This window comes from Artemia franciscana, chromosome 17, assembly GCF_032884065.1.
Source record: "Artemia franciscana chromosome 17, ASM3288406v1, whole genome shotgun sequence".
In the NCBI taxonomy this organism is placed as follows: domain Eukaryota; kingdom Metazoa; phylum Arthropoda; class Branchiopoda; order Anostraca; family Artemiidae; genus Artemia; species Artemia franciscana.
The window spans coordinates 23,181,983-23,208,890 of NC_088879.1; the positions used below are offsets into that span (position 1 = coordinate 23,181,983).

At 35.6% G+C, this 26,908-nt stretch overlaps 1 protein-coding gene across 2 annotated transcripts in view; it reads left to right on the plus strand.

Annotated features, from left to right (window-relative positions):
* The window catches only part of LOC136038020 (uncharacterized), a 98,406-nt gene extending 72,694 nt beyond the window's left edge, over nt 1-25,712 (plus strand). For both annotated transcript variants that reach the window (XM_065720958.1, XM_065720959.1), the window contains 8 exons: nt 312-477; nt 3,945-4,223; nt 6,221-6,425; nt 10,247-10,395; nt 13,443-13,716; nt 19,499-19,769; nt 22,834-23,080; nt 24,475-25,712. In XM_065720958.1, coding sequence (XP_065577030.1) covers nt 312-477; nt 3,945-4,223; nt 6,221-6,425; nt 10,247-10,395; nt 13,443-13,716; nt 19,499-19,769; nt 22,834-23,080; nt 24,475-24,618 — 1,735 coding nt within the window. In that variant the 3' untranslated portion in view covers nt 24,619-25,712. The remainder of the gene's footprint in view (nt 1-311; nt 478-3,944; nt 4,224-6,220; nt 6,426-10,246; nt 10,396-13,442; nt 13,717-19,498; nt 19,770-22,833; nt 23,081-24,474) is intronic.
* The last annotated feature ends 1,196 nt before the right edge of the window (nt 25,713-26,908 follow it).

A 26,908-nucleotide genomic window follows, 5' to 3' on the forward strand; every position in this document is an offset into this window, starting at 1 on the left:
ACCCTGAATTTCATCAGGGTGTTTGTTGTATTTGGACTGTTTTCTATGCACTCCGTCTTTTCCTTCTTAGTATAGTGGGTTTTCAAATAAACAAGTGAATTTTAGTAGTTACAAGCTTTCTTCAATTGGGTAGTGTTCATTTTTCTATTTAGCTATCTTTTCCCAATATTTCAGAAATAATAGAATCTCGTGAGGAAATACTCGAAATTGATCTCTTTTTTATTTAAGGGCCTTTCTAAATAATATGTAAAAACCCCTAGAATCATTAGGCCTTCGAAAATCTCTTAAAAATAACCTATTTTTTTTTTCAGTTCCTCGTCTTCTACAAATGTACAGACAAACGAAGAATCTCGCCCATCAAGCTCAAGTAAGGAAGATCAAAAATCGGTTCCATCTATTGAGTCAATAATCAAACAATTTGCCAATTTAGACATAGAACGATTTGAATCAAAAACTATCAATTCAAGCTGGAACCCTGTAAGCATAACTATTTGAACTTATAACATAGGGTTCACTCCAAAATCGTGGGGCATACACAGGTATATAGGGTGCTCGACAGGGTTGCCATCCGGTGAAAAATCACTGGATTTTAGTGTTTTTGGTTGATTTAGGATTTTTTTTTCAGTAATCAAGTGATTTGTGTGCTGATTTACTTATTTTTTTAGGTATTGTAAAAAGCCACTAGAAAGAGTGATAAATCTCTAGGGATGGTAACCCTGGGTCTTTGTGACCATTCCCGTGCATTCTAATTTTTCTGAATTTCGGGCACTTTTTATTCAAATTGTAAAGTTTTTTTTTAATTAAGCCTCTCGTAAAAAAAGGTCCCTGCATATGTGTTGGCTGGGAAGCAGGGCTATATTTTCTAATTGGTGGACAGGAGCCGTAGAAAATGGGCCCTTAAGCTTATAAATATGTTTTTTTGGGAGAGAAGGTGAAGATAACCAGGAGCGTAAAAAAATCCAGCAAAAAAATAGCCGCAATCTTACAAAATAACCCGGGTCACTAGATTTCATCTAACCAATAGAATTAAAGTCGGATTCATTACTGAATGCCAAAACACAGAGCAACGTTATTCATATTGACTGAAGAGCAATATGTCTATACATATCAGATGCAGTTGAGGTTCATTTTATTCTGCGCTATATTACAGGACACAGTTAACAAAGGACTGATGTTTGCCTAGCCTCCTTTTTCTGCTTCATACGATGAAGGGGTCAATCAGGTCTTGAATCCAAATAGTCAGAGCTCTGCAATATTCTAGGTGAGAGTATAACCAAGAAAAAGTAATTAAAGAAAACGAGGTTTTTCTGATTGGAGTACAGAGCGAGAATGAAACTTGAAGCGAACGTAAGTTTTTGCTTCGCAAATTGATTCAACATATATTTTCAATATTGGTTCAAATAAACAGACCTGCAATGTTTCCCTAAATTTGTGGAATCCTGAAAAACTAGCGTAACAAAACTTAGAAGTATGAAAGCCCGTAAGTACCGTCCAGACAACAAAAAAATTTTTAAAAGGCTTTCAAAAAACTTTCATCCGGGTTGCAGCTACAGCTGCAATCATGGCGGTTACTCTCCTCCTAATATCCTTATTCAATTGCGTTTTAATACTTTAGTGCCGCTTTTTCTATTTGTTGACAACTTGGCTTTTCATGCTTTAATCCACCCATATAATCGACTATGATAAAATTTTCAGAGAATTCATTATAGAAGACCTGTTCGTTTTAACTAAGTAAGGGTGCTAAATCAAAAATAAAGCCCAGAGCATCAGACTTTCTATCTTAGGGTGATAGTTTTGACCCTGACGTTAGGCGTTTTCTTTTCTGTCAGTAAGAAATAAGATACTGAAAATAAATTCCTTTTTGGGTAAAAGTTTCTCCTGAAACGGGCCTTTTGAGCTAGTTTGATATGCTAGTAAATTCATTCTTATGATTTTCGAATTGGAAAAAAGCGGAAAATTTCCAAATAAATCATAGCATAAAAATTAAAGAAATATGAAAATCATTATTAAATGAGCTAAAGTAGCTATGAAGTATGGCAAATAGTTGTACTAAAAGCGATAGCCAGTATCTCAGGGGAGGTTTGATAAGGTTTGGTTGAAATGATTGAATGTAACCATGCGATTTACGTCATGAATTAATTCCTTTTCTACATGGTTAACAACATGAAACCACGCAACGTTATAAACCGAAGTGACACATATAAGGAATGTGTTTGAATCAGAATATGTCGGTCTTTAACCATGGACAATATTTCAAACTTTAATGACATCCTGTCATGCAATTTTTTTTTTTATAATATAAAAACAACAAATTGTGATGGAAATTTTCAGGACAATCACTGAAGTTATCCACCATAAGAACGTATTCATTCAAACGCATTCATCATAAAAATGTAAAAACAAACAGAAAAAAAGTATTAAGCAAAGCTCCAAAATCAAATAATTAGATACGGAATTTAAAGTATAAAAGCAGGTTTTACGTGTGTCGAAAATTAAATATTTCTATAAACTGAACAAATGCATGCTTTGTATATGCCTGTATACTTTTTAAAGTTATTGTATTTGTAGGAAATATACTTTTGCATAACCATGTTTACTTTGGTACAGTGCTTAACTATTTTTAAAACTAAAATTGTCTTTTCAAATTTTGACTGCAAAAATTCAGATTTTCAAGAAAAAAAAAACTAAAAATAAAATAAGTTTTCTGTTAGTTGCAATTATAATAATTTGTTTATTTTTATTTTATGTATAATACAAAGAAAAGTTTTGAAAACTGTCATGGAACATGTACTTTACTAGTCCTTTTCCATTACGTAGTCTTAAGATACAATGTTTATTGAGTTTTTCAAGATCACTTTTAATTGGTGGGTTGGCGGCTATACCGGTGTAAAATGAAATATTTGATGAGACTGAATATATATGGGTGTATTTTCAAATAAAATAATTTTACCTTCGATATAATATATAGCTTTCTGTTTGAAGGTCATCATGATTTTGTTTATAGTATCATCTTCTTCAAGTCGTCGTGATTATAATGGCAATTGAAATGTTTAGAACATTTGCTAGATCTGTTTGTTTTAAAGAATGTTTAGATGATATTTTAATGAGTTAATTACAACTAAATACTTCGAATGAATAATTAAAACAAAAATCAAATATATCAGCGATGAAATTTGTATTTTTTTTTAAAACAAAAGTTTAGCAATGGAAGTTAGGAAATGAAAGCAAAACAATTACCGATGAAGAACGTAGCTCTTTATGGTGTCGTTAGATGACCCAATACTATTATTTCTAACAAGTCAATTGAATCCAGTGATCTACGAATGAAGCGATATCTACCTTGCTGTGTTGTCAAGAGTTTTAGTGATTTACAATTCTGAGTGACGGATCTTTTCCTTCAAAATTGTCCCCCTTTAGATATTTCTAGGAACTAAATAAAAACTGGTCATCTACTTTGACCTTTGTCAAATTGAATGCAGTTTTTTCATTCTAAGGTTAGAGAAGTTATTTTCAAATCTATTCAAGAATAAGAAATAATAAGGACAAATTTGTACCTGAGACTTGGTGAAAAAATGAAAATCAGAATGATAGCTTTTGGTAAAAGAAGATGCAAATACACGGTTTTTGCATCTTTGTTCTTGCAATATATTCATTTCTCTGCTCTAATCATTCTTGGGGGACTGTCAAGAGGTTTTGGGAGACCAATTACAATCTGAAGACTTTTAATCAGGTTATTACGCAGAATGGAGCCTGTGCTTTTCCAAAATTTATTGTGATTTTCCGTAATATTTTGCAAATTCCATTTAATTCCCTTTTTTTCATGTTTTGTTCTTGTCCCTCCAACCGCTAAATATACACCCACTCTACATAAAAAGCTGAAGTTTTCATACCTTCTATATTGTGTGTAAATTTAAGTATATTAGAAGTGTCTTTTTCTTTTTCAGACTTCTCTGGTGAATCTGCTGTATACTCTGCCTACACCACCACCACCAGCAAAAACGACCACAGCTTATGTAAATATTGAGGGATATTTAGAGAAGCTACCCTCAGGTAGAAAGAAAGCAACTTTTTGGAACGCCTGGAAGAAAAGATATTTTCGTTTAGAGAATGGATATTTATATTATTATCAGTCAAACCAAAATGAAAAACCTAGTTTGAAAATACAACTCATGGGCGGTGAAATACAGCTCGGAGAGGGAAATATGATTGGAATTGATGATGGTGTAAGTTTTATCATTCTGTTAAATTTAATTATTTGAAATAAAGACACAAAATTCTGATATCTACTAGGAGCAGTGATTTAAAAGCGCTTACATAAAATTGATGCACAAATTCAAATGATTGTCGAGTTTATTCATTTTTGTATGTTCCAGAAAAATGTTTGCAAAAAGATTTCTATTTGCCATGTTTAAGTCCTCTAATTCAAGAGGCTTGAGAACTTTTTTACTCTGAAAATACTTAGCCCGCAATATCTTCGTAAGACAAAGAAATTTCCCAATAATATAAAAATAAGAAGTAAATTTAATTAAAAACGGAAAAGCCCAATGTCTTATAAAATCAAAAACACGATAAATATATCCTTGCTAAGAAAACTCAAATCCCAATGAATCGCCTCAAAAATATTATCTCCAAAACACTGGTGCCCATGAGAAAATTAACCAGGAAAAAAAAAATACCGAGAGAACTTGCTCGAGAGAAATACTTTGCCGTGGGATAATTAGCTAGTTTTTGACTTAGTACGAAGAAACAGGCGAATATTAGTAAACCTTAAACTTAAACTGACTAATTCTAGCAAATGCTGGGAATGAATATGATAACTTGGGCTGATAGGCAGTGGAAAGCCAGTCCATCATCAGAATAAAAAAGCCAAAAGACCCAAGAATCAGCATTTATATCCACCAATTGTCCTATGAAAGAGATCTCGATTTTATGCTACGAAAATTGAAGAAAATAGGAAGAAAATCAACAAGTTCAATTTAGTCGTCAACTAGAGAACTAAACCTGTAGAGTTCCATGATTTCTGTTGGAATTTGTTTGCAGTCGTCTCCATTTTTTTCACCAAATTGAACACAAATGGGATGGAATCTCTTTGTACCCTTGTCTTTCAAAACACGACAAGTCTATGGGAAGACATGGGATCAAATGGAAACATAAAATCACCTAGACCAGGATTTTGCTGGTGATTTGAGCATCCTAGATAAAATTTTATGGATGGGAATAAATCTTTAGAGGTTTTAGGAATCCAGGGAACAAGGATAGGTTTGAAAGCTAATCTCAGTAAGACTAAGTCAAGATCTGGAATATACACGTATGAAGAGATAATATTAGGTAACTCGATTTTCGATCAAATGGATAGCTTTGCTTATCCGGGTGTAATATTATTAAAGATGGCAGAAGCAGTGAAGATGTAAAAAGTAGTTCAGCCATGGTGCTTTTTACAGTTGCAAAAAGTTTGGAATCGTAGGAAGATAATTCCTCTAGCTAATATAAAACTTTGGGAAGTCATGGTATTGACAGTATCCTTTGAAGTTTGGGGGCTTACAAATGTTGAGGAAGATATACTATGTGTTTTCCAGAAGAGTTGTCCAGAAGATTATCCAGAAAAAAGGATAATTTTAGGTTCTCGTTCTAATTACCTTATATCAGACAACTAGGCTTTATGGAAAATGTAGTTGGATCCCTCTCTCTGTGGCTGAAATGAACGGAAATTTAGGATGAATACGCCTTGGTTTTAAGTGTGAATGTGATAGGTTTTGAAGAGTTGATGATTTCCTGTCATCCGTCTGGAACCAAACGAAAAACAGATAATCCCCGCATAGGGTGGGAATGGGTCATACGAGAGGATTTTATGGAGATTGGAACTTAATGGGAGTGTTCAGTTTGTGGAGCTATGAACAAATTTGGGTACAAAGGAAGTGTGTGCAGGTGTGTTCGCCTTAGGTGGTTCAGTACACCAAGGTATTGTTACTGCTATCAGTAGTTCTGTTATAAAACACGTCCTGTTCTTGCAGATATATCTCTTGCTTGTAAATTTGTTATAAATTACACTGTTTATTAATTCATTTATATTATAGATTTATATCGTGTATGATAAAAGAAACCGTTGGAATGTAATGTCTCACAATTTTTTTCTAGGTTCTCCAAACCTACCTCAGTCATTCTGCGAAAGAAGCTACTTATTAATATTTTAAAATTGTAATTGTCATTATCATTTTTGTAGAAAGGACATTATATTGCCACTCGTTGTCGTTCTGAAGAAGAGACGGAAAAATGGATGAATGCCCTTCAGACACAGATTCAAGAAAATTTTAATTCTGCGTGGGTTCATCCTTCGCCAACACCTATGACCCCCACATTGTATCGGGACACACTGATATTAGATGTTGGATCATGCTCTATTCGAGCAGGAATACTTGCTAATCAAAGTATGTACTAGCTTTACTTACATGGACATATACAGTCTTAAAAAAACTAAAATACACTTTTTCACAAAAATATGCGTTTTTTGGTCTTATCTCAGTATTAAAATTTATATGGCGTTTTATGTGACTTTAAGAATGTGTGGTAAAATGCTTTATAAATTGAACAAATTTTAGTGGACCTACAGTAAAGAGTGATAGCTTCAGAAAGTGTTGCGCCCTCCAGTATATCCCTGTTAAGAAAACGCAAAAAAAAATTCCTGCGTTGTATATATAAACGGTTCCTAAGCCTAAGGATCAACATCATTGTATTCACTTCACCATCTTCCTCCTCCTATTTCTGTTAAACTAAAATTTTTAAAGAAACCCTTAGAGAATAAAAACTATTTCTTAGGTATACTTGCTTTACACAAGTCAGATCTTACTAAATATAAGGAAGACCTTTTCCTCCTCAAGCATTTTCTACCGAAAGCCCCTCTCTTTAGCATAAATCCTGACTTTTTATTAGAAAAAAAATGACTTGGAAAATTAATATTTTGACAATTATAGGTGCTTCATCTACTTAGCATCCGCATTAGGTGAGATCATATTCCGTTATAAAAGCGAAGCTAAGGGGGTAGATGTCCCATTTCCTATTTGTCTCTAATAGAAAGTTAAAAGATCTGGTCTAAAACTTCAACGATCAGAACTTCCCTTTCCCCTCTTATTTTGATCCAGTTTGGGCCAAAATCTTTGCTTCGCGGCACTGAAAGGCAGAAAAAAAAATTGTTTTGCGGTAAAATCTCTTTTGTTGTTTCAAAAAGGGTATAATAATTTACATATATATATATATATATATATATATATATATATATATATATATATATATATATATATATATATATATATATATATATATACGAACCCTTTTTCGACATTTGGCTCTGATTCTATGCAGTCACAAAAGTAAAAAAAATATAGTATAACAAAGAAAAACATAGTCAAGCACACACGCACATCCATGACCACCTTCTCGGGATAACTCGATCTCTTTCACCATTTGCAGGTGTGGGCTAAGAGCCCCTCTTTAGCTTAAAATGTAAAATTTTGTTTGCATGGAATGTGAACAGTATCTGTAATATTATTATTAAAGACGGTGGTTGCAAAACTGAAGTCAGAAAAAGTAGAGTAGCCACTTCGATTTTTTTTTCCGTAGTTGAAAAAAGTTTGGAAGAATAGAAAGATCAATTTACCAACTAATATTAAAGTATCAGAAGCCATGGATGTTACAGGTGAAGGAGGTCAGATTCCCATAAATTGACCTTTGTGTCCATACCTATAGAGCCAGCGGAAATTAGTTCATCCTCGAATGGGATGGGAACAAGTCATTGCACAAGAAAAGATTTAAGGGAAGCCAAAACTTCATGCGAGGTAATAAAGAATGATAATCTTAATAGATCAAAGTTGCGGAGCTCTGCCGTTTCTAGGTAACCTGATGCTGAAATGGGTTACTAGTAGCATTAGTATTTGTTGTACGCACAAAAGTAAACTACACAAAAGCTAAGGGGGTGTTTGATCACCGCATGGGACTGCCATTGTACAATGTATATCATTTAAACCAGTTCTAATTTCGTGAGTGCTTAATATTCTGACTTATTTTCACTTAACCGAACTTAATGGTTTTTAGGTGAGGATATACTTTAGTAGAAACCAACTAAGATCCGCTGCAAAAATCAGATTTAAGTTGGTTAGTCACCTAGCTGGTTTGTATCTTATGCCAGAGTTGACATTAGCTACGACGAGGTTGTTCCTCCTCAATATCTTGCTCTTTACGCTAAAGCTTGGCTTTTTGTTCTAATTGTAGGGTCGTTTAATCATAATAATAAGCTTTTTTTGAAATTCGTAAAAAAAACTTTAGCGTAAAGAGCGGTGTAATGAGGAGGGGTCAATGCCCTCCCATATGTAGTGATATTTGTCTGTTTCAAGTTTTGATGTTGCTCTTTAATTTCAGTGGAAAAAACTTGTTTTTTTTAATATTTAATATAAGACAAGAGGGGTACATAGACATTCCGACCCATTTGTATTCGACCAAAAAAAGATGGAGACGGCTACAAACAGGTTGTAAAAGAAATCATGCCGCACAGAGATTGTAACGAAAACGTTGAAATGTTTATATCAAATTGGTTGATTTCATCAGCTAAAGTATAATAGGTAAATCCAGAAGTAGCCTATGTGATTGGGTAGAAAGTCGTTAATTTTTTCCTAACGGATGGTTTTTTCAGCGTCTCAGTCAAATTTTTGCACAATTTGTATCACTGTGATTGCTTAAGGTTACATTAAGAAAATAGTGAAGCAAAAAGAAGAAGAAAAAATGCTGCCTTATGAGGCTCTTTGCTAGTATGCAAAGGAGCACTTCGAATGCTTGCAGCAGTGAAACTTGGTAGTAAAATTACACTGGAATCCATATATTTCGGAAATATAGCTCACAATTTTTATTAAGTAAAAAAGGTAAAGGTAAAGGATACGGCATTAGACTTTACAGTCCTTACCGGCGGTACTGATCTCCGTTTCTTGGCCCTTCAGCTAGGAAGTGCAATGGGGGGCTGGGGGCCAGCCATCCTGTGCTTTCGCACACCCTTCCTGTTTACCTTCCCTAGATTTCTCCAGGTACCCATTTAGAGCTGCGTCGACTCTGGCTAAGCTTACAGAGTCAGGCCACTGACCCTCGTCCCAAACTGAAGAATTGGGTACACCGGGATTCGAACCCGTGTCTTCTCAGACAAAGGATCCCGAATCCAGCGCACCAACCCACTCGGTCAGGACGGCTTTAATTTTTATTAAGGGGGATATAAAAAATGCACATCTACTGCTATTAATGCTGTAAACCTAGAGGAAGGGGTCATTTTTAGCTACTTCGTTGTAGCGCTGCATACGATTGAAATAAAATATTGCAATCTTTAAATAGACTAATACTGCAGTCTTCAATCATCGTTAAACATATACTAACAGAATTTTGAATGTACTGAAAGAGTTCTTTTGTTTGAGACAGCCCATTGTAAGAATGGTTTCAGCCATCAATCATACAGTAAAGAAGTAAATTTCTCTCCAAGGGATCATCAAATGCAAGTAATGAAGTATACAAGGTACTTCATGACAGTAAAAAAAGGAGAAAAATGTAATTATTCTTGCTGGAACCTTTGCTCAGCCGTCCTCAGCGAAATAAGAAAAGGAAAAGTATACAAAATCCACGAGACAAGACAAAAGCACAAGCTTTAACGATAATTCCTTGGAATAAATTATTTGTCCCAAGCTATCACTTAGGTAGTACGGGACCCAGTTCCCAAAAACTCAAGTAATACGTGAAAACTCGATAGAGCAGGAAGATGATTTCGATAAATTAAACTTGACCAATGAAATCCTGGAAATCCCATACAGACCTTCATCTTGCCTGAGAGAGAAATTGGTACTTGCTTAAAATATATCTCCAATAATATGAGTTGAACATATTTTGTTACCTTATAGACCAATTATTCTACCGACAAAATATAATCCTTAGTGTTACTAACATGTTTTGCTGATCACGGCAGTTATTTTTAACAAACAGATTTTTTTTTCAAGAATAATTGTCATTTCTATGAGCTTTTCTAATTTACACCGATTCTTGTAAAAAAAAAGGAACCGTTTTAATAAATAGCTAATGCGACATGACGAAAAGTATTATAAAAAAATAACAATAACAGCGACAATTTATTAAGTATGAAACTATCATGATAATTATTGCATTTTTATGAAAGTATTTTTAATTAATTTTTGTTTTTCCATTTAATATCCTTCGATCTTTATTTCAGCGACGTTGCCACAACTCTTCATTCCGTCAATAGTGGCTAAAAATAAATTCAACGAAATAGTAGCTTATGGCTATGAAGCACTGAAACCAAATGTACGAATGAGCTCTTTTTTGAAATATCCTTTCCGAACCTCTTCTGGAGTGGATAAGGTAATCCAATTTTCTATTTGATTAAATAACTATTGGTATGAATTACGACGAAAGAGATTATTTTATGGTTAAACACCAAACATACCTGAAATATACCAAAACAAGCTTGAGGTAAATGGAAAATTTTCCTTTAATTTGGATATTTTCATTTGCTACATTCTAGTTAATCCAAAAGATAACTTCATATATTAAACACTGCTGACTTGGTATTCATCATATTGTGTATTCACCTCCTATGTATTACAACCTCTCACCTTCAGTCTGACCTCTGAGTCATATTATATAGTAATTACCTTGAGGGAAATTAAATAGAAACATGAGCTTTTTAGGTGTTTAATGGCTAACACATCGAATTTCTATAACTAATTCCTATCCCTCTCAAAATCAATTGACCCCAAATTAGGATTCTGGGTAGAGGTATTACTTAATTGAAGATCTGGTTGTCTAGTTATTAAAATTTAACCATCGTTTTCCGCGTCTAGTCATCCCAAGGTTTACCACTCATTTGATACAGAGGCATTTCTTATGTTTGCTTTTTTCTTTGGATGAAAATACTCCCCGCAATTAAGACATATTCTCAGTTAAAAATAGGGCACTACTTTTATATTAATGACGCCTCCTAAAAGATAGCCCTCTCAAGTATATTCTGTAATTGTCTTGGAGATATAGAGCCATTGATCATCTACCTGGTTACTACTTAGATTATACCACTTAAGATTATACCTAAAAATTTTACCATCGTCTCGTTGAGCACTGAGAAAAAAAAATCAAGTCGACCTGGCTGTTGATGTTTTCAACTTTTATAACTGGTGACGACATTCTAGTTGCCTTTGCTGACTTGAGCACCCTTGGTACTACTTGTAATAACGGAGCCTGAAATATGTATATAAGTTGACTGTTTAGTTTGAGGAGGGAATTATGTGGTTCGATACTAATTATCTGACATTAAGTGTTGCCAAGCGGATTTTCTGCATTTCCTAGCAAATTGCTCAGTCTTGTCCTCAACTTTCGGAAATTTCATGTTTCAAAGGGCTCTCTCAGTAGGCCGGGTAGTTTTTATGTTCGGTTCCTGGGTATTCTTTTTGTTAATAATCTCTCCTTTAGGCATAATATTAGTAAAACTAAATGGACCTTCGTAATTATGATGATATTTGGATTCTATTCAGTCCATCAACTAGGCTTCAATCTCCTGACGATTGTCATTCTGCCTGAAATATTTTAGATGAATTGCCTAGAATGTGTCAATCGTTTTGCACCTTTAAAATAATTTGTTTTATTTTTCTCCTTTTTTTTGTCTTTTGCTTATTTTTCTTTCCCTTTGCATTCCCGGCCATAAAACCTTGTGGGGGGGAGGGTATTTGATGTTGGATTTTCTTTTTTTAGTGGATCAATAAATCTTAAATCTTGAAAAAGGGAGATGCCGGTATTCCACAAGCTTTCCTTTCAGACATTCAATATATTGTGTCTGGACGTATATAAAATGGCTGTATGAGTATGATAGTCTGACTAATGGTTTATGTTTTTAATTCTTTGTTGTGTGACAGATCTTATGATGGTATTGAAACCCCGATAAAGTTTCAGGATCAGTGGAAGCTCAATTAACACAAAAAATTTGAATCTGGTTGGATTTTCCTTTTTTCTCCTTTTTTTACAAAACAAATATTTTTTAAATTAATAAATTACCTTTACATACACTTATTTAAGCAAACGAACCGGTTAAAAAAAAAACATAACATAAAACCCAAAAGGATGCTTTTAATTAAATGGGGGCTAAGATACTTTTTAAGGGTGTCTACAGGATGGCTTTGGGTTGTTTTGGGTTTCATTTATTTATTGAAAGTAATTTCTGCTCGTTTAAGGTTTGAATTATTAAACAGCATTGATTTTGCTCGTCTTAGGTTTTAAAATGGCTCTTTGCTTTTCTTTAGAAAATCTCTTTTTTGTAACATTTTTTTTTAGTAAGTTAATTTCAAATATAGGGTTTTCAGAATGACCGGAAGTGACAAAATAATCTGAAATACGAAAAAAATTTGGATCTTTAAACAGAATCTCATCTTAGGGATAAATCCCACCCATCACCCTCTGTGCTAGTAAGAAAATTAATGTGACCTACCACTTTTTATACTCCAAGTATTTTCCACATTAAGAGGGGAGCTGCGACTGCTCTTTGTCCTCCGTGAACACTTTTTCCAAATAAAGTTCTCCAAGCTGAAGATATTAGCGTATACCATTCCCTCTTTGTTTTATCTGAAAAAGTCACGGAAAGTCTGAGAACTTGTGACAAAAATATACTTTTTAAAATTTCAGGCCCCATACCTCTGAAGGGATCGACTGAAACCCTTCCTCCACTCCAATATACGTTGTATACCTATTCAACACCTAACATAAATTATTGAAGCCTCAAATGAATCAACTTAGTGAAATAAAGCTTACAAATAATTGTCTGGAATAAACCTTCGTGTTTTGTGGACTGCATAACTCTTTACGAAGGAATGTGTAACCGTACGACAGCATGTCTTCAGAAACTGGGAGCTATCGCTATCTTTTTTTATAGTTCTAAACAAATTGGCTGTTGTAGAATTTTTGCTTGATGATAGTTACACCCTTTTTGGGCCAAACTTGCAATTTTACGGTATAAAATAAACGTTTTGCACGTTGGGTGCAACGTTGCCATTTCCTTTGTTTCGCAAAAAAGGACACTAGAACTTGAAATTTAGGGAGTTAAACTTCCGCTCTTAAATTTTCAGAAACTTGGGATTTGGTAACAAAATTTTAATTTTAAAATTTTAATTGAGATATCTCCATTTTGAGTGATATTTTCATCCTTTTCCTAACAGTTTTATCTTTTATGCAAACAGCTTATGATAAAATGGTCATACTCTATTCTCTTTTTTTTATTCAACGCAAAAAATTGGTTGTCTTGATGTGCAATTTTTTTTCAAAAATTATATTTTTTCGAACTTGTTTGTTGTCGCTCTCTATTGATAAGTGTCGCCTTTTATTGGAAAAAAAGCCTCTTTCTAACCAATATATTTGTTTCATTTTAGTATTCGCTAGACATGGCCCCTCTATCTGGCTTCCTGTCACTTATCTTCCAAAAATTAAATGTCGATCCGTCTCGATACTACGTCCAACTGAGTTTACCCAGGAGCATACCACCAAGTTCGCAGGCAGAGATGCTCAAAATAATGTTTGAGGAATTCGGAGTCCGAGGAGTTAACCTTTCAAATCAGTCTGTTTTAGCCCTATCTGCATACAGAGCGAATTCTGGAATTGTTGTGGATATTGGAGAACGAATAGAAATAGTGCCAATTATGGATGGTTAGTTTTCTTAATAATGATTTTAAATTAAGCAGATCTTGCAGCATTTCCTAGAAGTGATAGTAGCAGACAAAGTTTTTTTTATTGTTAATTCTAAATTGTTGAAGGAACGTGCTTTTGAGGTTTCTTGTTCTCTCATTTGGGGATTATTTTCCATTCGTGACTCCCCGTGTAAACTTTCGTTTGCAGATATACAGCCTCTATTTTCAGTGTTATTAATTTCAAGTTATTGTGTTGCGAGAGAAACACTTTGGTTTAGTCCCGTTTTTTTTTCTATGCCACCGATCTCAGCTTATTCCTGGAAACTGGTAAAGGTCTAACCTGTGCGTTTTTTACGGAAAGTGTGGACCTCAGGCTGGATTGATGAATATGACATCACATTTTGGAGAGCTCCGCAGAAATTTTGCCTGGGGCCAAAAAGGATGGTTTTTGCTTGCACAAAGGAAGTTGTGCAGCCAAGCTTTCGTTTCATCAAACCATGTTTCTGCTTTCGAGTGGAAAGCTCCATTCTAGCAGGCAAGCAGGCAGGCACCACTTTCAAATTGAAGATGGACTAAAATCTGTAAGTGTTAAATATATGCGGCAGTTACCCGGCCCAACAGCCAATATATCTTTTTCCAGTGATAAATAGAAACATTTACAGAAGCAAAAATGTGGCATGTTCCCACGGGTTCGAAAGTGCTGCCATTTATTGTTTCTACTCATTTCTGTTCGTGATTTCAGCTGAGTTTATCATTCGGTTTTTCGGACTTGAGATTGCGGTAGAGAAATGGTATCAGATGTGCCTAATAACTTTAAAAGTTCTCTCTTTGCTAACGAAATTGGAGCTTATCCTTTGCTCCTTTCTAAGTGGTGACGTTAGAAAGTTGGCCTACGGCAAAAAAAAAATCCTTCTCCAGTAAACCCGCTCTTGAGACACCGCGGGTTCATCTTCAGTTCTCATTCTTGCCTTGCTTAGGAAATGATGCAGACCATCGGACCATCTTGCTCTTGGGTGACCGCGCGGTCGTTTCCACTCAGCAGCCCCATGGTTGAAATCATATATGACGTGACTAGGTGTTTCTTTTGACATTCAGAAGAGGTAGTTGTACCATCTCAGTGTACGTTGCGCAACTTGCAGGGAATATGGAATCTGTATTGCATGGGAAAGGAGTTTGGCGTTGATGATAAAGTCGTGCCAGCGAATTCCCTCTATCATTTGGGGTTGTTTGCTTTGGATAACGTCCAGCTTCCTCAAAGTAATAGCGGTTACTGGCCAATTTTTTTGTGCCGTATAGTAGGACTGGGCCGACATATGCATTAAATATCCGCATCTTTCTAACACGGCTGCGAGAGGGTTTTGAGAAATGTTGCTGAGTCTCCCTAGGCTGAGAGTTGCCATAGCAATTCTTGCGTTGGACTCACTCTCGACTGATCCATCACTTGACAGAAGGGAGCTGAGGTACGTGAAATCCTTCACGACTGCCACTTGATTCTGGCACACTTAGACTGTAAGAAAGGGTTGTTGTGATAATTGTGAATTTTTTGCTCCACCTAATGTTGAGTCAAACCTTTCTAGCTTCTTCTCTCACAACTGATAGTGCTTCTCGAAATTCTTCGAGGGTGTTTGTCATGAGTGCCAAATCCTCAGCGAAGTCAACATTGCTCAAAGTCTGTCACTGAACTTCAATCCAAAGCGCAATCGGGTAGTGGTCGCAATTAAATAGTTCAGGTGCCGTGACACATCCCTACCGAACTTCTGTACAAATGCAGAAAGGCTGGCTACGTTTCCCGTTGACTTGTACATACCCTAACGTTTATTCATACAGTCTCTCAAAGAGAGATCAGTACTTCTTGGGAAGATCTATTGTTCTTAGTCTTGGTCACGGCGACTTCCTATCTGCAAAGTCAGATTCGGCCTTGAAGTCCACGAAGCCTATGTACGTCTTATTTCGAAATTCTCGTTTTTTCCTATCACCTTCCGACAAGTGAATATCTGTTCGCTTTTGGAACAGCCGGGCATGAAACTTGCTTTTGCTATTCTTTGGTTTCTTCGAAGTATTCTAGAGCACCTGTCGCGGAGAGTCACTGCAAATAATTTAGCAGGAACACAGAGTAACTTTATACCTCTGCAGTTTGACTATTGGTTTGATTCTGTCCGTTTCCATAATGGCATAATTATTCCAGCCCGGCAATCCTTCAGAATGATCTCCGTGTGCCACACTATGTTGAAAATTGTTTGGAGCCACATCAGCAATACACGATCTCTGGACTTTAGAAGATCCGCAGCTATTACACAGCAACGAGGCGTACGTTGATTTTTCAATTTCTTTAAAGATCTATTGATTTCGTCGAGGGAAAATGACCCTTCATCATTGCTGCCAAATAGAATCGTTGGCGCAAGCGATGCAGCTTTTATGAGACCTGGGTCAGGATTTGGAACAACATCGGAGTTACGAAGGGCGGAGAAGTGATTTTTCCATCTCCCGAGCTGGACTGATTCATCTGGTAAAGGGGATTCATTGTGAACAACTAAGGGGCCGACTGAGGTATCTTCCTTAGAACTGGGTTCATGGAGATATTTTATATAGTACCCCAGTGTCACCTTTGCCGGCGGCATCTTCTTGCTCCTTGGTCTTGTCTCGGACAAACTGTTTCTCATCGTGATGGACGAATTTATTTATCATTGGTGTAAAGCAGATTGCAATTAATCCGTAAATGGATGACAATACCCATGATTTCCCAGGCAGGATAGTTGTAGCGTACTTTGCCACAAATATCTAAAAAGCTACATAAAAGCACGCAATTTTGACTTGTTCCATGGCTATAAGAACTTTTGATATTGGTGACCCAACCCTTCCCCGTAGACCAGAAAAATAAATATTATGAGTATAGATCTGATTATGACCGTGCATATTCTCTAAATCATTCCTAAACTGCGGATAAAGACTTTCAAACGACGGATTAATGGTACTGATAGTGTTGTAAAACCTGTCTTGCAAACAATTGTTTTCAAAAATTAAAACTTGTTTTTATCGAGGGTCCCTAAAACAAGAATGAAGAGATAGATCTGACCCTCTGTCTTCAAGATCAATTGGTGAAATTACTGTTTACATTAATGTGTGGTATTCTCTTTCACTTTCAGAACATTTCATACTGTTTTGAATAAACTGTTTTTGTTTTAGATCAAAAATATAGATTTTCTACTATGAGAAAATCTTACCCTCTTTCTTAGCCGTGGTTATTATTATCCATGGTTAATGTTTATTCGGAAATATGCCGATATTTTTCGGGGGGGGGAGGATTACGTCAGAGGACCTTTCCATTGAGGATTTTTTGTGGGGGAAGGGAATTTCCCATAAAGGGAGGGGGCGGATTTCCTGGAATTATTTAAAAAACGGTCAGAAATTAAATAAAAAGAACAAGTTTTTTCAATTGAAATTAAGGAGGGATATTAAAACTTAAAAGGAACAGAAAATATTACACATATGGGGGATCACCACTTAATCAATACCTCGCCCTTTAGGCAAAAGTTTTTTTTAGAACTTTTGAAAAAGCTTATTATTTCAATAGTTATTCTTAAATAATTGGGACAAAAAGTCAAACTTTAGCGTAAAGATTCAAGTATTAAGGAGGGGACTGTCTCTCATATGCGTTATAATTTCTGTTCGTTTTAGTTTTAATATTGCTCCTTTCTTTCAGCTGAAAAAGGTTTTTATTTTATTTTATCTGTTGGAGGATTCATATCTTTGATGATAACCAGAGATATGACAAGAGTAACGATTTTGGACAGAATGGGATGGGACAGAGTGTCCGTCATGTACCTATCTGTCAAGGTCCCCCTAACGCTGCGACAAGATTGTAAAAGTTGCTGAAGTCTTTCTAGGTGTCATTTTTGGAATTTTCCCTATTTTTATACGTCATCTCCAGATTTTTTAAGGATTATTTACGCTTCATGATTTCTGGGGTATATTTTCGTGGGGTATATAAACAGTTCGTGGTAACGAACTGCAAGTAAGGAGCGACCCGGCTCAACAGTAATTGAAAATCTAAAAACTAGAATTTTGATACCAATAGATATATCAGAAGAATTGGATTTTATACTGCTTTTAAATATGTAAGTTCTATTAAGTTTAGTCTACACCATCAAAGGTTACGAGCCTGAGAAAATTTGCCTGATTTTTGGAAAAAAAGGGGGAAACAACCCCTTAAAATTCATAGAATACCAATGAAATTCAAACCATCAGATTCAGTCGATCAGAGAACCCTACTGTAGAGGTTCCAAGATCCTATTAGAAAAAATCTGAAATTTTGTACTTTTTGCCAGAAGAAAGATCAAGAATGCATATTTTGTTGTTTGTTTGTTTTCCCCAGGAGTGATCGTATCGACCAAGAATATCGGGAGAGGGCTCATTGTAACGAAAATTAAAAGTTCTAGTGCCCTTTTTAACTGACAAAACTAATTGAAGGGCCACTAGGCTCCTTCCCACGCCACTTTTTTCTCCAACATCGTCCCATCGAAATTCTGAGATTACTATTGTTCAGCATAGATGAAAAGGCCTAATAACTATGTCTTTGGAGATAACGTGACCCTGCAAAGAATGGTCTTTAAGTTATAAAATTTGCCCATTGTTTACGTATAGTATTTGTTATTTAGAAGTATGCACACATTTTTCGGTTGGGGAGGAGAGGAAAAATTTTCTGCTGGAAGGATTTTGCACAGGGCGAATTTTAAATGGAGAGAGAAATTTCCAGGGGGTGAGCTAATCAGGGGAAATTGTATGCTGTGGGAATTTACCAGAATTTGTATACAAAATTTCTTTATGTGTCTTGCTTTCTCTCTACTGACTCAATTTTACGCATGGCGGTGTTACGGCCAATTGTCCAGGGTAAATTATCTCCAGGACTGAAATGTCCAGAGAATATTTCCGTGGGGAGCGGGATTTTTCCGTAGAGTTGGAGCCAGATTTCCAGGCGTTATTTAAAAAATGATCAGAAAGAAAAAAAACAGGTTTTTTCAACTGAAAGCAAGCAACAATATTAAGACTTAAAACGAGCAGAAATTATTATGTACATGAGGGGGTTTCCTCCTCCTTTAACACCTCGCTCTTTATACCAAAGTTTAAATTTTGTCCCGATTCCTTAAAAAACAACTTCTGAAACACAAAGGTCGTTTAATTAAAACAATAAGTAACTTTTCTAAAAATGCCGAAAAGCTATAGCGTGAAGAGCGAGGTGTTGAGGAGGAGGCAAACCCCTCATGTAAGTAATAATTTTTGTTAATTCAGTTTTAATATTGTTCCTTACTTTCAGTCGAAAAAAAACTTGTTTTTTTTTTATTTAATACTTTACAAGTTCAAGTTACGATTAGTAGTGGATCCCAACTTAAAAGGCCTTAATACTAGTGGCTCTTTAATACTAGTCCAGGCATCTCAAGGACTTTTTTATTTATTTATTTTAGTGTTTGCATTTTAAGACCAATAAACGTTTGGGGTACAGTACCAAAACATCCATGAAGAATACTTCTTCAGAACAACAATTTTTAAGTGTTATTTGTTTGAAGTAGATTTAGTAAAATTAAAAGTAAATGAATATTTATTAATACTGTTTTAGAGAAAAACAATTCTGAGTAAACCCGTACACATAGGCAAAAAAAACTGAGCTAAATTTTTGGGTTAATATTAATAATTTCTCTTTAGCTTAGAATTTAGGATGTCGATTTTTTAAGTCCGTAGAACAGACCTCTCTAAATGACCATATTTTTCTTAATTGCCCTTGATCTAATATTCTAATTTCTTGTCAGGTTACATGCTGAACTCTGGAACTTCTCGAGTTCCTTATGGTGGCTGTGAAATTATAGAGCATCTTCGTCAATTCCTGCTCCAGAAGAACTATTCGCTCGTTTCAGAAGTTGAGACATATTTTGTTCGATTGGCCCTAGAACGTCTATGCTATGTTTCAGGACCATCACCTGAAGCTTATCATACCGATCTACAGCTTTCTCATAAGGATCCCTTGGCTGTAAGCGCATCTTTAAGTCTTGAACAGTTTGACGCTGAAAGTATTCCATGGCGGTAAGTATAAAAAAGTCAAATTTAATTTTCAGATCAGTTTATAAACTAAAAATAAAGAGAAAAATATTATGTTGTAGTACATAAGGCCTTTATTGTAAAAAACTTTTTTCTATTTAATTTCTGCACGTTTTTGAATTAAGGCATGTTTTGATTTTGGCTCACTGCACATGAATAGTTCAAACAAAATTTGCATATTAATTTTTTTTTTTTAGCCAAAGAGCTTTCTCTTAGTTTTGATCGGACGATTTTGAGAAAAAAGGAGTGGGGGAGTAGGTCTAGTTGCCCTCCAATTTTTGGGTTGCTTAAAAAGGCAACTAGAACTTTTAATTTTTTACGAATGTCTTATTAGTAAAAAATATACGTATCTTACGAATTAACTTACGTAACGAACTTCTATATTCGTATATTCTTGTTATGTATATGAGGGGGTTTGCCCCCTTTTTAATACCTCGCTCTTTACACTAAAGCTTAAGTTTTGTCCCAATTCTTTAAGAATGACCCCAGAATCACAAAGGCCGTAGATTAATAGTTGAAATTACTAAAAGCACTTTAGCGTAAAGAGCGAGGCATTTATAAAGAGATGAACCGCTCATGTGCGTAATTATTTCTGTTCGTTTTAAGTTTTAATGCTGCTCCTTACTTTCAGTTGAAAAAACTTTTTCATATTTATTTTTCCATTGTTTTCTGTTTAAATAATGCTAGAAAATCCTGCGTCCCCTTCATGGAATTTCTCACGGAAGGAAAGATCCTTCGCGTAGCTCCCTCCCCTCAACCCTGGCCCCAACCAAAAAACCCCCTGAAAACGTCTGTATACTTCCCAATAACCATTACTGTATGTAAACACTGGTCAATTCTTGTAACTTGCAGCCCCTCCCCCGGGGACTGTGGGGGAGTAATTCGTCCCCAGAGACATGGTTATTATTTTCTTTTTCGACTATTCTGAGCAAAATGGCTATCTTAAATTTTGATTCGTTGACTTTTGGAAAAAAAATGAGGGAGGGAGGGGGCCTGGGTGCCCTTCAATTTTTTGGTCACTAAAAAGGACACTAGAACCTTAATTTTCGATAGAATGACCCGTTTCGCGACCTTCTAGAACCACTGGGTCGATAAGATCAACCCTGGAAAAAAGAAAACAAACAAACAAAAAAATAAACACGCACCCGTGATCGGTTCTTCTCGCAAAAAAAAAAAAAAAACGAAGTTCCACATTTTTGTAGATAGGAGCTTGAAACTTCTACACCGTAAATCTGGCGGTATCTGTGGGCCCTATCCCCCATAACAACCAATTTTAGAGGCACAGATACAAAATATTTCCGGGAATCAAGACGTATAAAAAAATATTTCTACCCCCCCCCCATTCAAAACTCCAAATTCATTTGAACGCTTCCAGGGTATGAAAGCATATCCTGGCACTAGAACTTTAATTTCTTATAGAATGAGCCCTCTCACGACCTTCTACGAATACTGGGTCGATATGATCACCCCTGAAAAACAAACAAACAAACAAAACAAATAAACACGCACCCGTGATCGGTCTTCTGGCAAAAAATACGAAGTTCCACATTTTTGTAGATAGGAGCTTGAAACTTCTACAGTGTAAACCTGGCGATATCTGCGGGCCCTATCCCCCATAAGAACCAATATTTGAGGCACAGATAAAAAATATTTCTGGGAATCAAAAGATATAAAAATATTTCTATCTCCCCCCTCTTCAAAACTCTTTCCATATTCATTTGAACGCTCCCAGGGTATGAAGGCATATTTGTCGAGGCTTTAGGTACACTCCTTCCACCTACACAAAGATCTACTGGTCACCTGGAAAATGGATAATGCGCGATTATAGGAAGCTGTGCATAATTTTATCAAGCCTGAAATGAATAAACTTATTTAAATGATGCTTTCAAAGAAATATTTATCAAGAGTTCATTTTGAGGGAGCACGTGAATCATTCGGAAAGAATGGGCTAGCGCGATGCATTAATGTCTCTTGAATTGGAAAAAGCTCGATATATAGTTTAAATAAACTTAAATCAATTGGATAGCTCCGAATTTTCATTTGATGGCTTTTTGGCACCCTTTGGGATAAACTTATCGTTTCACATAACATAATGGCAGAGAATACAATATTGTTTCGGCACAGCCTTTTCTGGTGGTTAAAAAGGTCAGTGGAACTTTCAAATTTCTTTCTAATGAGCCTTCTTCCCATACACTAGAAAATCGTTTTGATTGGATCACCTAATGGCAAGAAAAGCATAAACGAACAAGCAAGTAAATATATGTCCGTGATCAACCTTATTAGAAAAAATATATTTTTGTAGATATCGGCTTGAAACCTGCACGATATAGTTCTGTGATATTTCAAATTTTGGTGGCGTAATTTTCATAAAGTTACTTGCTACTTTTGGTTTACCTTCCCCTTTTTTCAAAACTGGGTACAATTGCCTTTTCGGGGATGTTTCTCCCCTTTTTAGAAATCAAACAAATTTTCTTAGGCTCATAGCTTCTTAAGGGAACTTTTAAACGAACATTTGGATTGAGCATAAAAAGCTAATTGTTTTGATGTTTTGGTTGTTATCAAACTCTCTTTTTAGTGTTTTGTTTACCATTATCCTTACTAAGGCGCTCCTTACTTCGAAATGTTTGATAGGGACAATTGATAATTTCCTGGAATCGTCGGGAACATCGCCATTTAGAAAAAGACATAGGCTATAGTCGTCCTTAATATCTTAATTTCTAATCTTTTAATGCTACATTGAACAGATCTTGTGACAACTTATTCTCAGAATTATATCTTTTCATTTTACTATTTTTTTTTTTTTTTTTAATCCTCAATTCTTCATTTGTGATATATATGGTTTTCAGCAATAATGGTCATATGGTATTACAAAATAGTCTGTCCAACTTTTTTGACCCCCCCTCCTCCCGGGAAGATAAGTCATTTAAAATGTTCCCAAGCATCTCTATCTTCTTTCCAAATATTCCAATTAGGTGCAATTTTATGATACTTAAAAACTAGCCCCTCCTGATATACTGAACGGAATTATTGACATATACTTAAATTCAAGGGAACTAATACTAGACTCTGGAAGATTTCAAGTTCCAGAAGGTCTATTTCACCCTGAAGCGTGGGGTCTAGACCACCCAGGTGTGCAAAAATTGGTCTCAAGAGCTATTCAAGAATGTGGTGTGGATATTCGAAAGGAAATGTCAAGAAGTATCTTCCTTGCTGGAGGTGTTACCATGTTACCTGGCTTTGCTGAACGACTGGAAGAAGAAGTCAATAGATTAACACCTTCTGGAATAACCCCCAAGGTGACAAATTTTCGTTTTTCATTTCGAGATATATCTTTAAATGTATGAGGAGTGTCAAATAAACAAATTAGTAAAAGAAATTTGACCAAGTTTTCTTAGTCATGTTTCAAGTTCTCACTTAAATCAGTAAACTGGTCAAAAGGTCAAGTTCGGGTATTTTTCAATAAGGTACCACATACCATTCATTGCAAACAAATACAAGCCGAATGACCAAACTTGATCCGTCCCAAAAATCTCAGGTGAATTCAAGAAGCAAATGGTAAAAATTGTTTATTAATATTTGTTTATTCACCATTGATGATGGAGTTTTAAAATATAAAAAAGTTTTTTTTCTGCCTTTTGTTTTTGTTTCCCCATGTTGGATTGCCTACCACACCCCTCCTACCCAGCATTTCTTTGTTGCTTATGTTTTGTTGTTGTTTTTTTTGGTTAATCAAGTTAATTTTCGCTATTATTATTACTGTTACGACAAGATGTTTTGCTTATCGAAGTCCTACTATTTATATACCCTGTTCTGGACAGAACAACAGAACAGGAACCAAGCTCGGTGCCAAACGAAAAACAACGAATGATCGAATGAGGTAGTACAGCTTATACAAAAAACAGGACATCCTCGAGAGTGATGTTAAGGCCGTGATTAAGTGAACTGATGGAACTCGAAAATCCCATGTTAAAATTGAAAAATTATATGTAAAAAGTATTTATTGGCGGAAGATACCGCTTTTAATATCAGGCCGTAGTTTCTTGAAGATGCTACAAAATGTTTGCTAGGATTTTGCTCTATTTCCTCTAATTGCTTAGAAATCTTAGAAAATGTCTAGCTCTTTTTCACAAGTGCATTCTATGAAGGATATTGCTTTTGGAACAAAATCGGTACTATCAGGAGCAGAAGACAATAACCTGTAAGATGATTGCAACCATTTTTCGATATATTTTTCTGTTTTCGAACAGTCCCACAGAATATTTTCAGCTACCTCAAATTATTACAAGTTTTTTGCCAGAAACAATCGTTTCAGATCGCTCTAGAGACCAGGTTGACAAGCTGGTATAATTAATCTGTTATTTCCGCCAATGAATAAGTACTATTTGAACGTTTTTGACAATCGACTGTCTCTAGAGAATTGAGAGACAGAAGCCTACTTACTCTAACTTCAATTTTGAAGCTCGATGTTTTCGAGTTCACTTAATCACGGCCTTAAAAAATCTTAAGAGGTTTTTAACCTCACTGTAATGAAAATAGAAAGAGGTTCTGGAAAAGGAACCTGCACATGGAATATTGCGATGTATTGTCAATCGTAAAAGCGAAATGATATAATACACTTATCGAAATATTCAAAATAGATTACTAGCATAGCAAAAATTTAAGACAATATAACATATCTTATTGATTTCAGGTTCATGCCTCACCCTACAGATATCACGCAGCTTATCTAGGCGCCTCCGAGTTTGCCAGCTCACCTGCATTTGATCAGCAACGAATCAATTTAGAGGATTGGAAAAGCATAGGACCAAATGTTATTAGAAAGTGGAAAACTTAAACAAACACGTCTTCCAACTAATCTGAAAACTTATCATTATGAATAGATAAATGTGAATAGATGGCGAAAATACGTGAAAAATTAACTTTGAGGAAATGTCTGTGAGTAGATATAAGACAGATTATGACGAAGTGCGTTAAAAAACATTAATAATTGTGATCAAGAGTGGAGTCCAATTAGTGAGATTTTCTGAGAAAGTCCATTTTTGTCGAGTGAGTTTTGCATAATTCTTTGAAATCTAAATGTACACTTAAAATATGGATATCTTCTGTCGTTAAAAAAAATGAAGAGCAGTTAATAAGTGTGTTGTAATAATACCCACATAATGACGGAAGCCTGCTTTTGTTTTCCTGATCTCTTGCAAAATTAGAAAGATATCGCGTTTTTTATTGCAGCCAAAATTTACTTATTTAAGTTCATTTAAAACATCCTTTTATAAAAATGTATTTACCTTAACCAACACAAACATGCGAAAACCCCTGACAATTGAGTTCTTTTGTGCATTGAAAAGACGGAAAAAGTCGAAAATGTACTTGACCCAATTTAAAAATTAGGTCTCCGTGTAATCAGTCTTCAATGGTTTTCTGATAAATCCAGCTTTTTCGTAGAGCTACCCTAGCAGTGTAAATGGAACACCGGACTCATAATCCTGTGTCATTGGGGCACGGGTTCAAATCATGGTGTTGCCAAGACCCGAGTCCTGCCTTAGGGGCAAGTGGCGTGATTGCAAGCTTAACCACCTGGGGTGTGAAGGCATTACACCTTTGAGACCTGAACCTCTATCCAGTTGGGTTGACTCCATCACAATAATATAGTAAGATAATCTGCTTGAACAGAAACTCATTGCATCTACTTGAAACCATCAATGGCCTCCTCTGCCCAAAGTACGTTGTGTGAATTCCAAAACCGAAAAATATTACGGAATAGATTTTGTGCAGATTTCTATGTTATCTCGACATTGTATAACGTTATATATATAATATGTTATATCGTTACTATAAACTCGTTATTTGCATTGCACACATAATTGGTTGGCTGAATAAATGAGTATATTTATAATCAGTTTATTATTGAATAAAATTGTTTTTTCAGTATTTTACCCTAGGAATTTTTTTTTTTAGTAAAAATGCGGTTTGAACTCAGGGAAATTGCAACAGAATTTTTCTTTTTCCTACGCCAAAATGTTCAGAAAAATCAGCTGAATTACACGGAAAATAAATCCACCAAAATCCTTCTTCCACAAGTGTCCCAAATTTGCCTTGAGTAGGGAAAATGAGGGGGGGGGTCGATTTTTGTGTTTATTAAATGTTTCAGAGTTTCAATAGTCGTTTCCTATCAAGAATGACGGATCCAAATACGACGTCAGAAATCCTGTTCTCCGTATCGGGATTCAATTTTCATCTTCATAAAATGGGGGGAGGGGTTATTATAGCAAGCATATCATTATTTGACGGATTCCTGCAGCTAAAGGATCATTTCATATGAAATAAAGTAGTGTATTGCCAAATATGAGGTCAATAAAGCACCTTTTTTTTACTATTTACCTAATTTTGGCCTGTAATATGAGGGGCTTATAAGTATAACTTCCTGAAAACCATTTCTTCAATCGAGGTCAAAACATCAGATCAATTAGTTATAAAGAGGAACGCTTAGAACTCAGGTAAGTTAATCACAAAAAGATCTGATTTTAAAGCATAACTTTAAAGCTGATTCTTCTTCATTCGTCTTTGTTATCGTCCTCATCCCGTCTTGTTACAGTGTTTACACACTACGCCCCTTTATCTCCCAGCAGCCAAAGCTACAGGGTAAACCGTTCAGACGGCAGCTGCACCTGAGAGACTCGCACCCACTGGTGGGCTGGCACCGCACCATCTTCAGCAGACTTTCTGGTGCTGGTAGCACACTCGTCTGGTGCAGAGGCACCAAGCACACTCGTCAGACTTTAGCGAATTGGACGCGTCCTGCCACTTCATTATTTGCAAATAGCACCCGTAAAAGTGGTACTTTGCGGCAGCCAAAGCTTGCAAAAGCCACTCTGCCTGAACGAAAGCATAGGAACTGCTTTGTATATGCGGAGCGACACTTTCTCTCCATCTTCGGTGAATCTCCTGGTGGTTGGATCCTGGTGTCAAGAAGATCTTGCAAGCATTCTTAAAAATGACATCTTTAAGTGACAAGAAAACCACTGCTGGTTTCCCCTTGAAGTCCAGATGTTGTATCGCAGTCAGACATTGCGTGGCAAATGAGTAGATTTTCTGCTACTTCGGTTCCTAGTTTGTACTTGATCCTT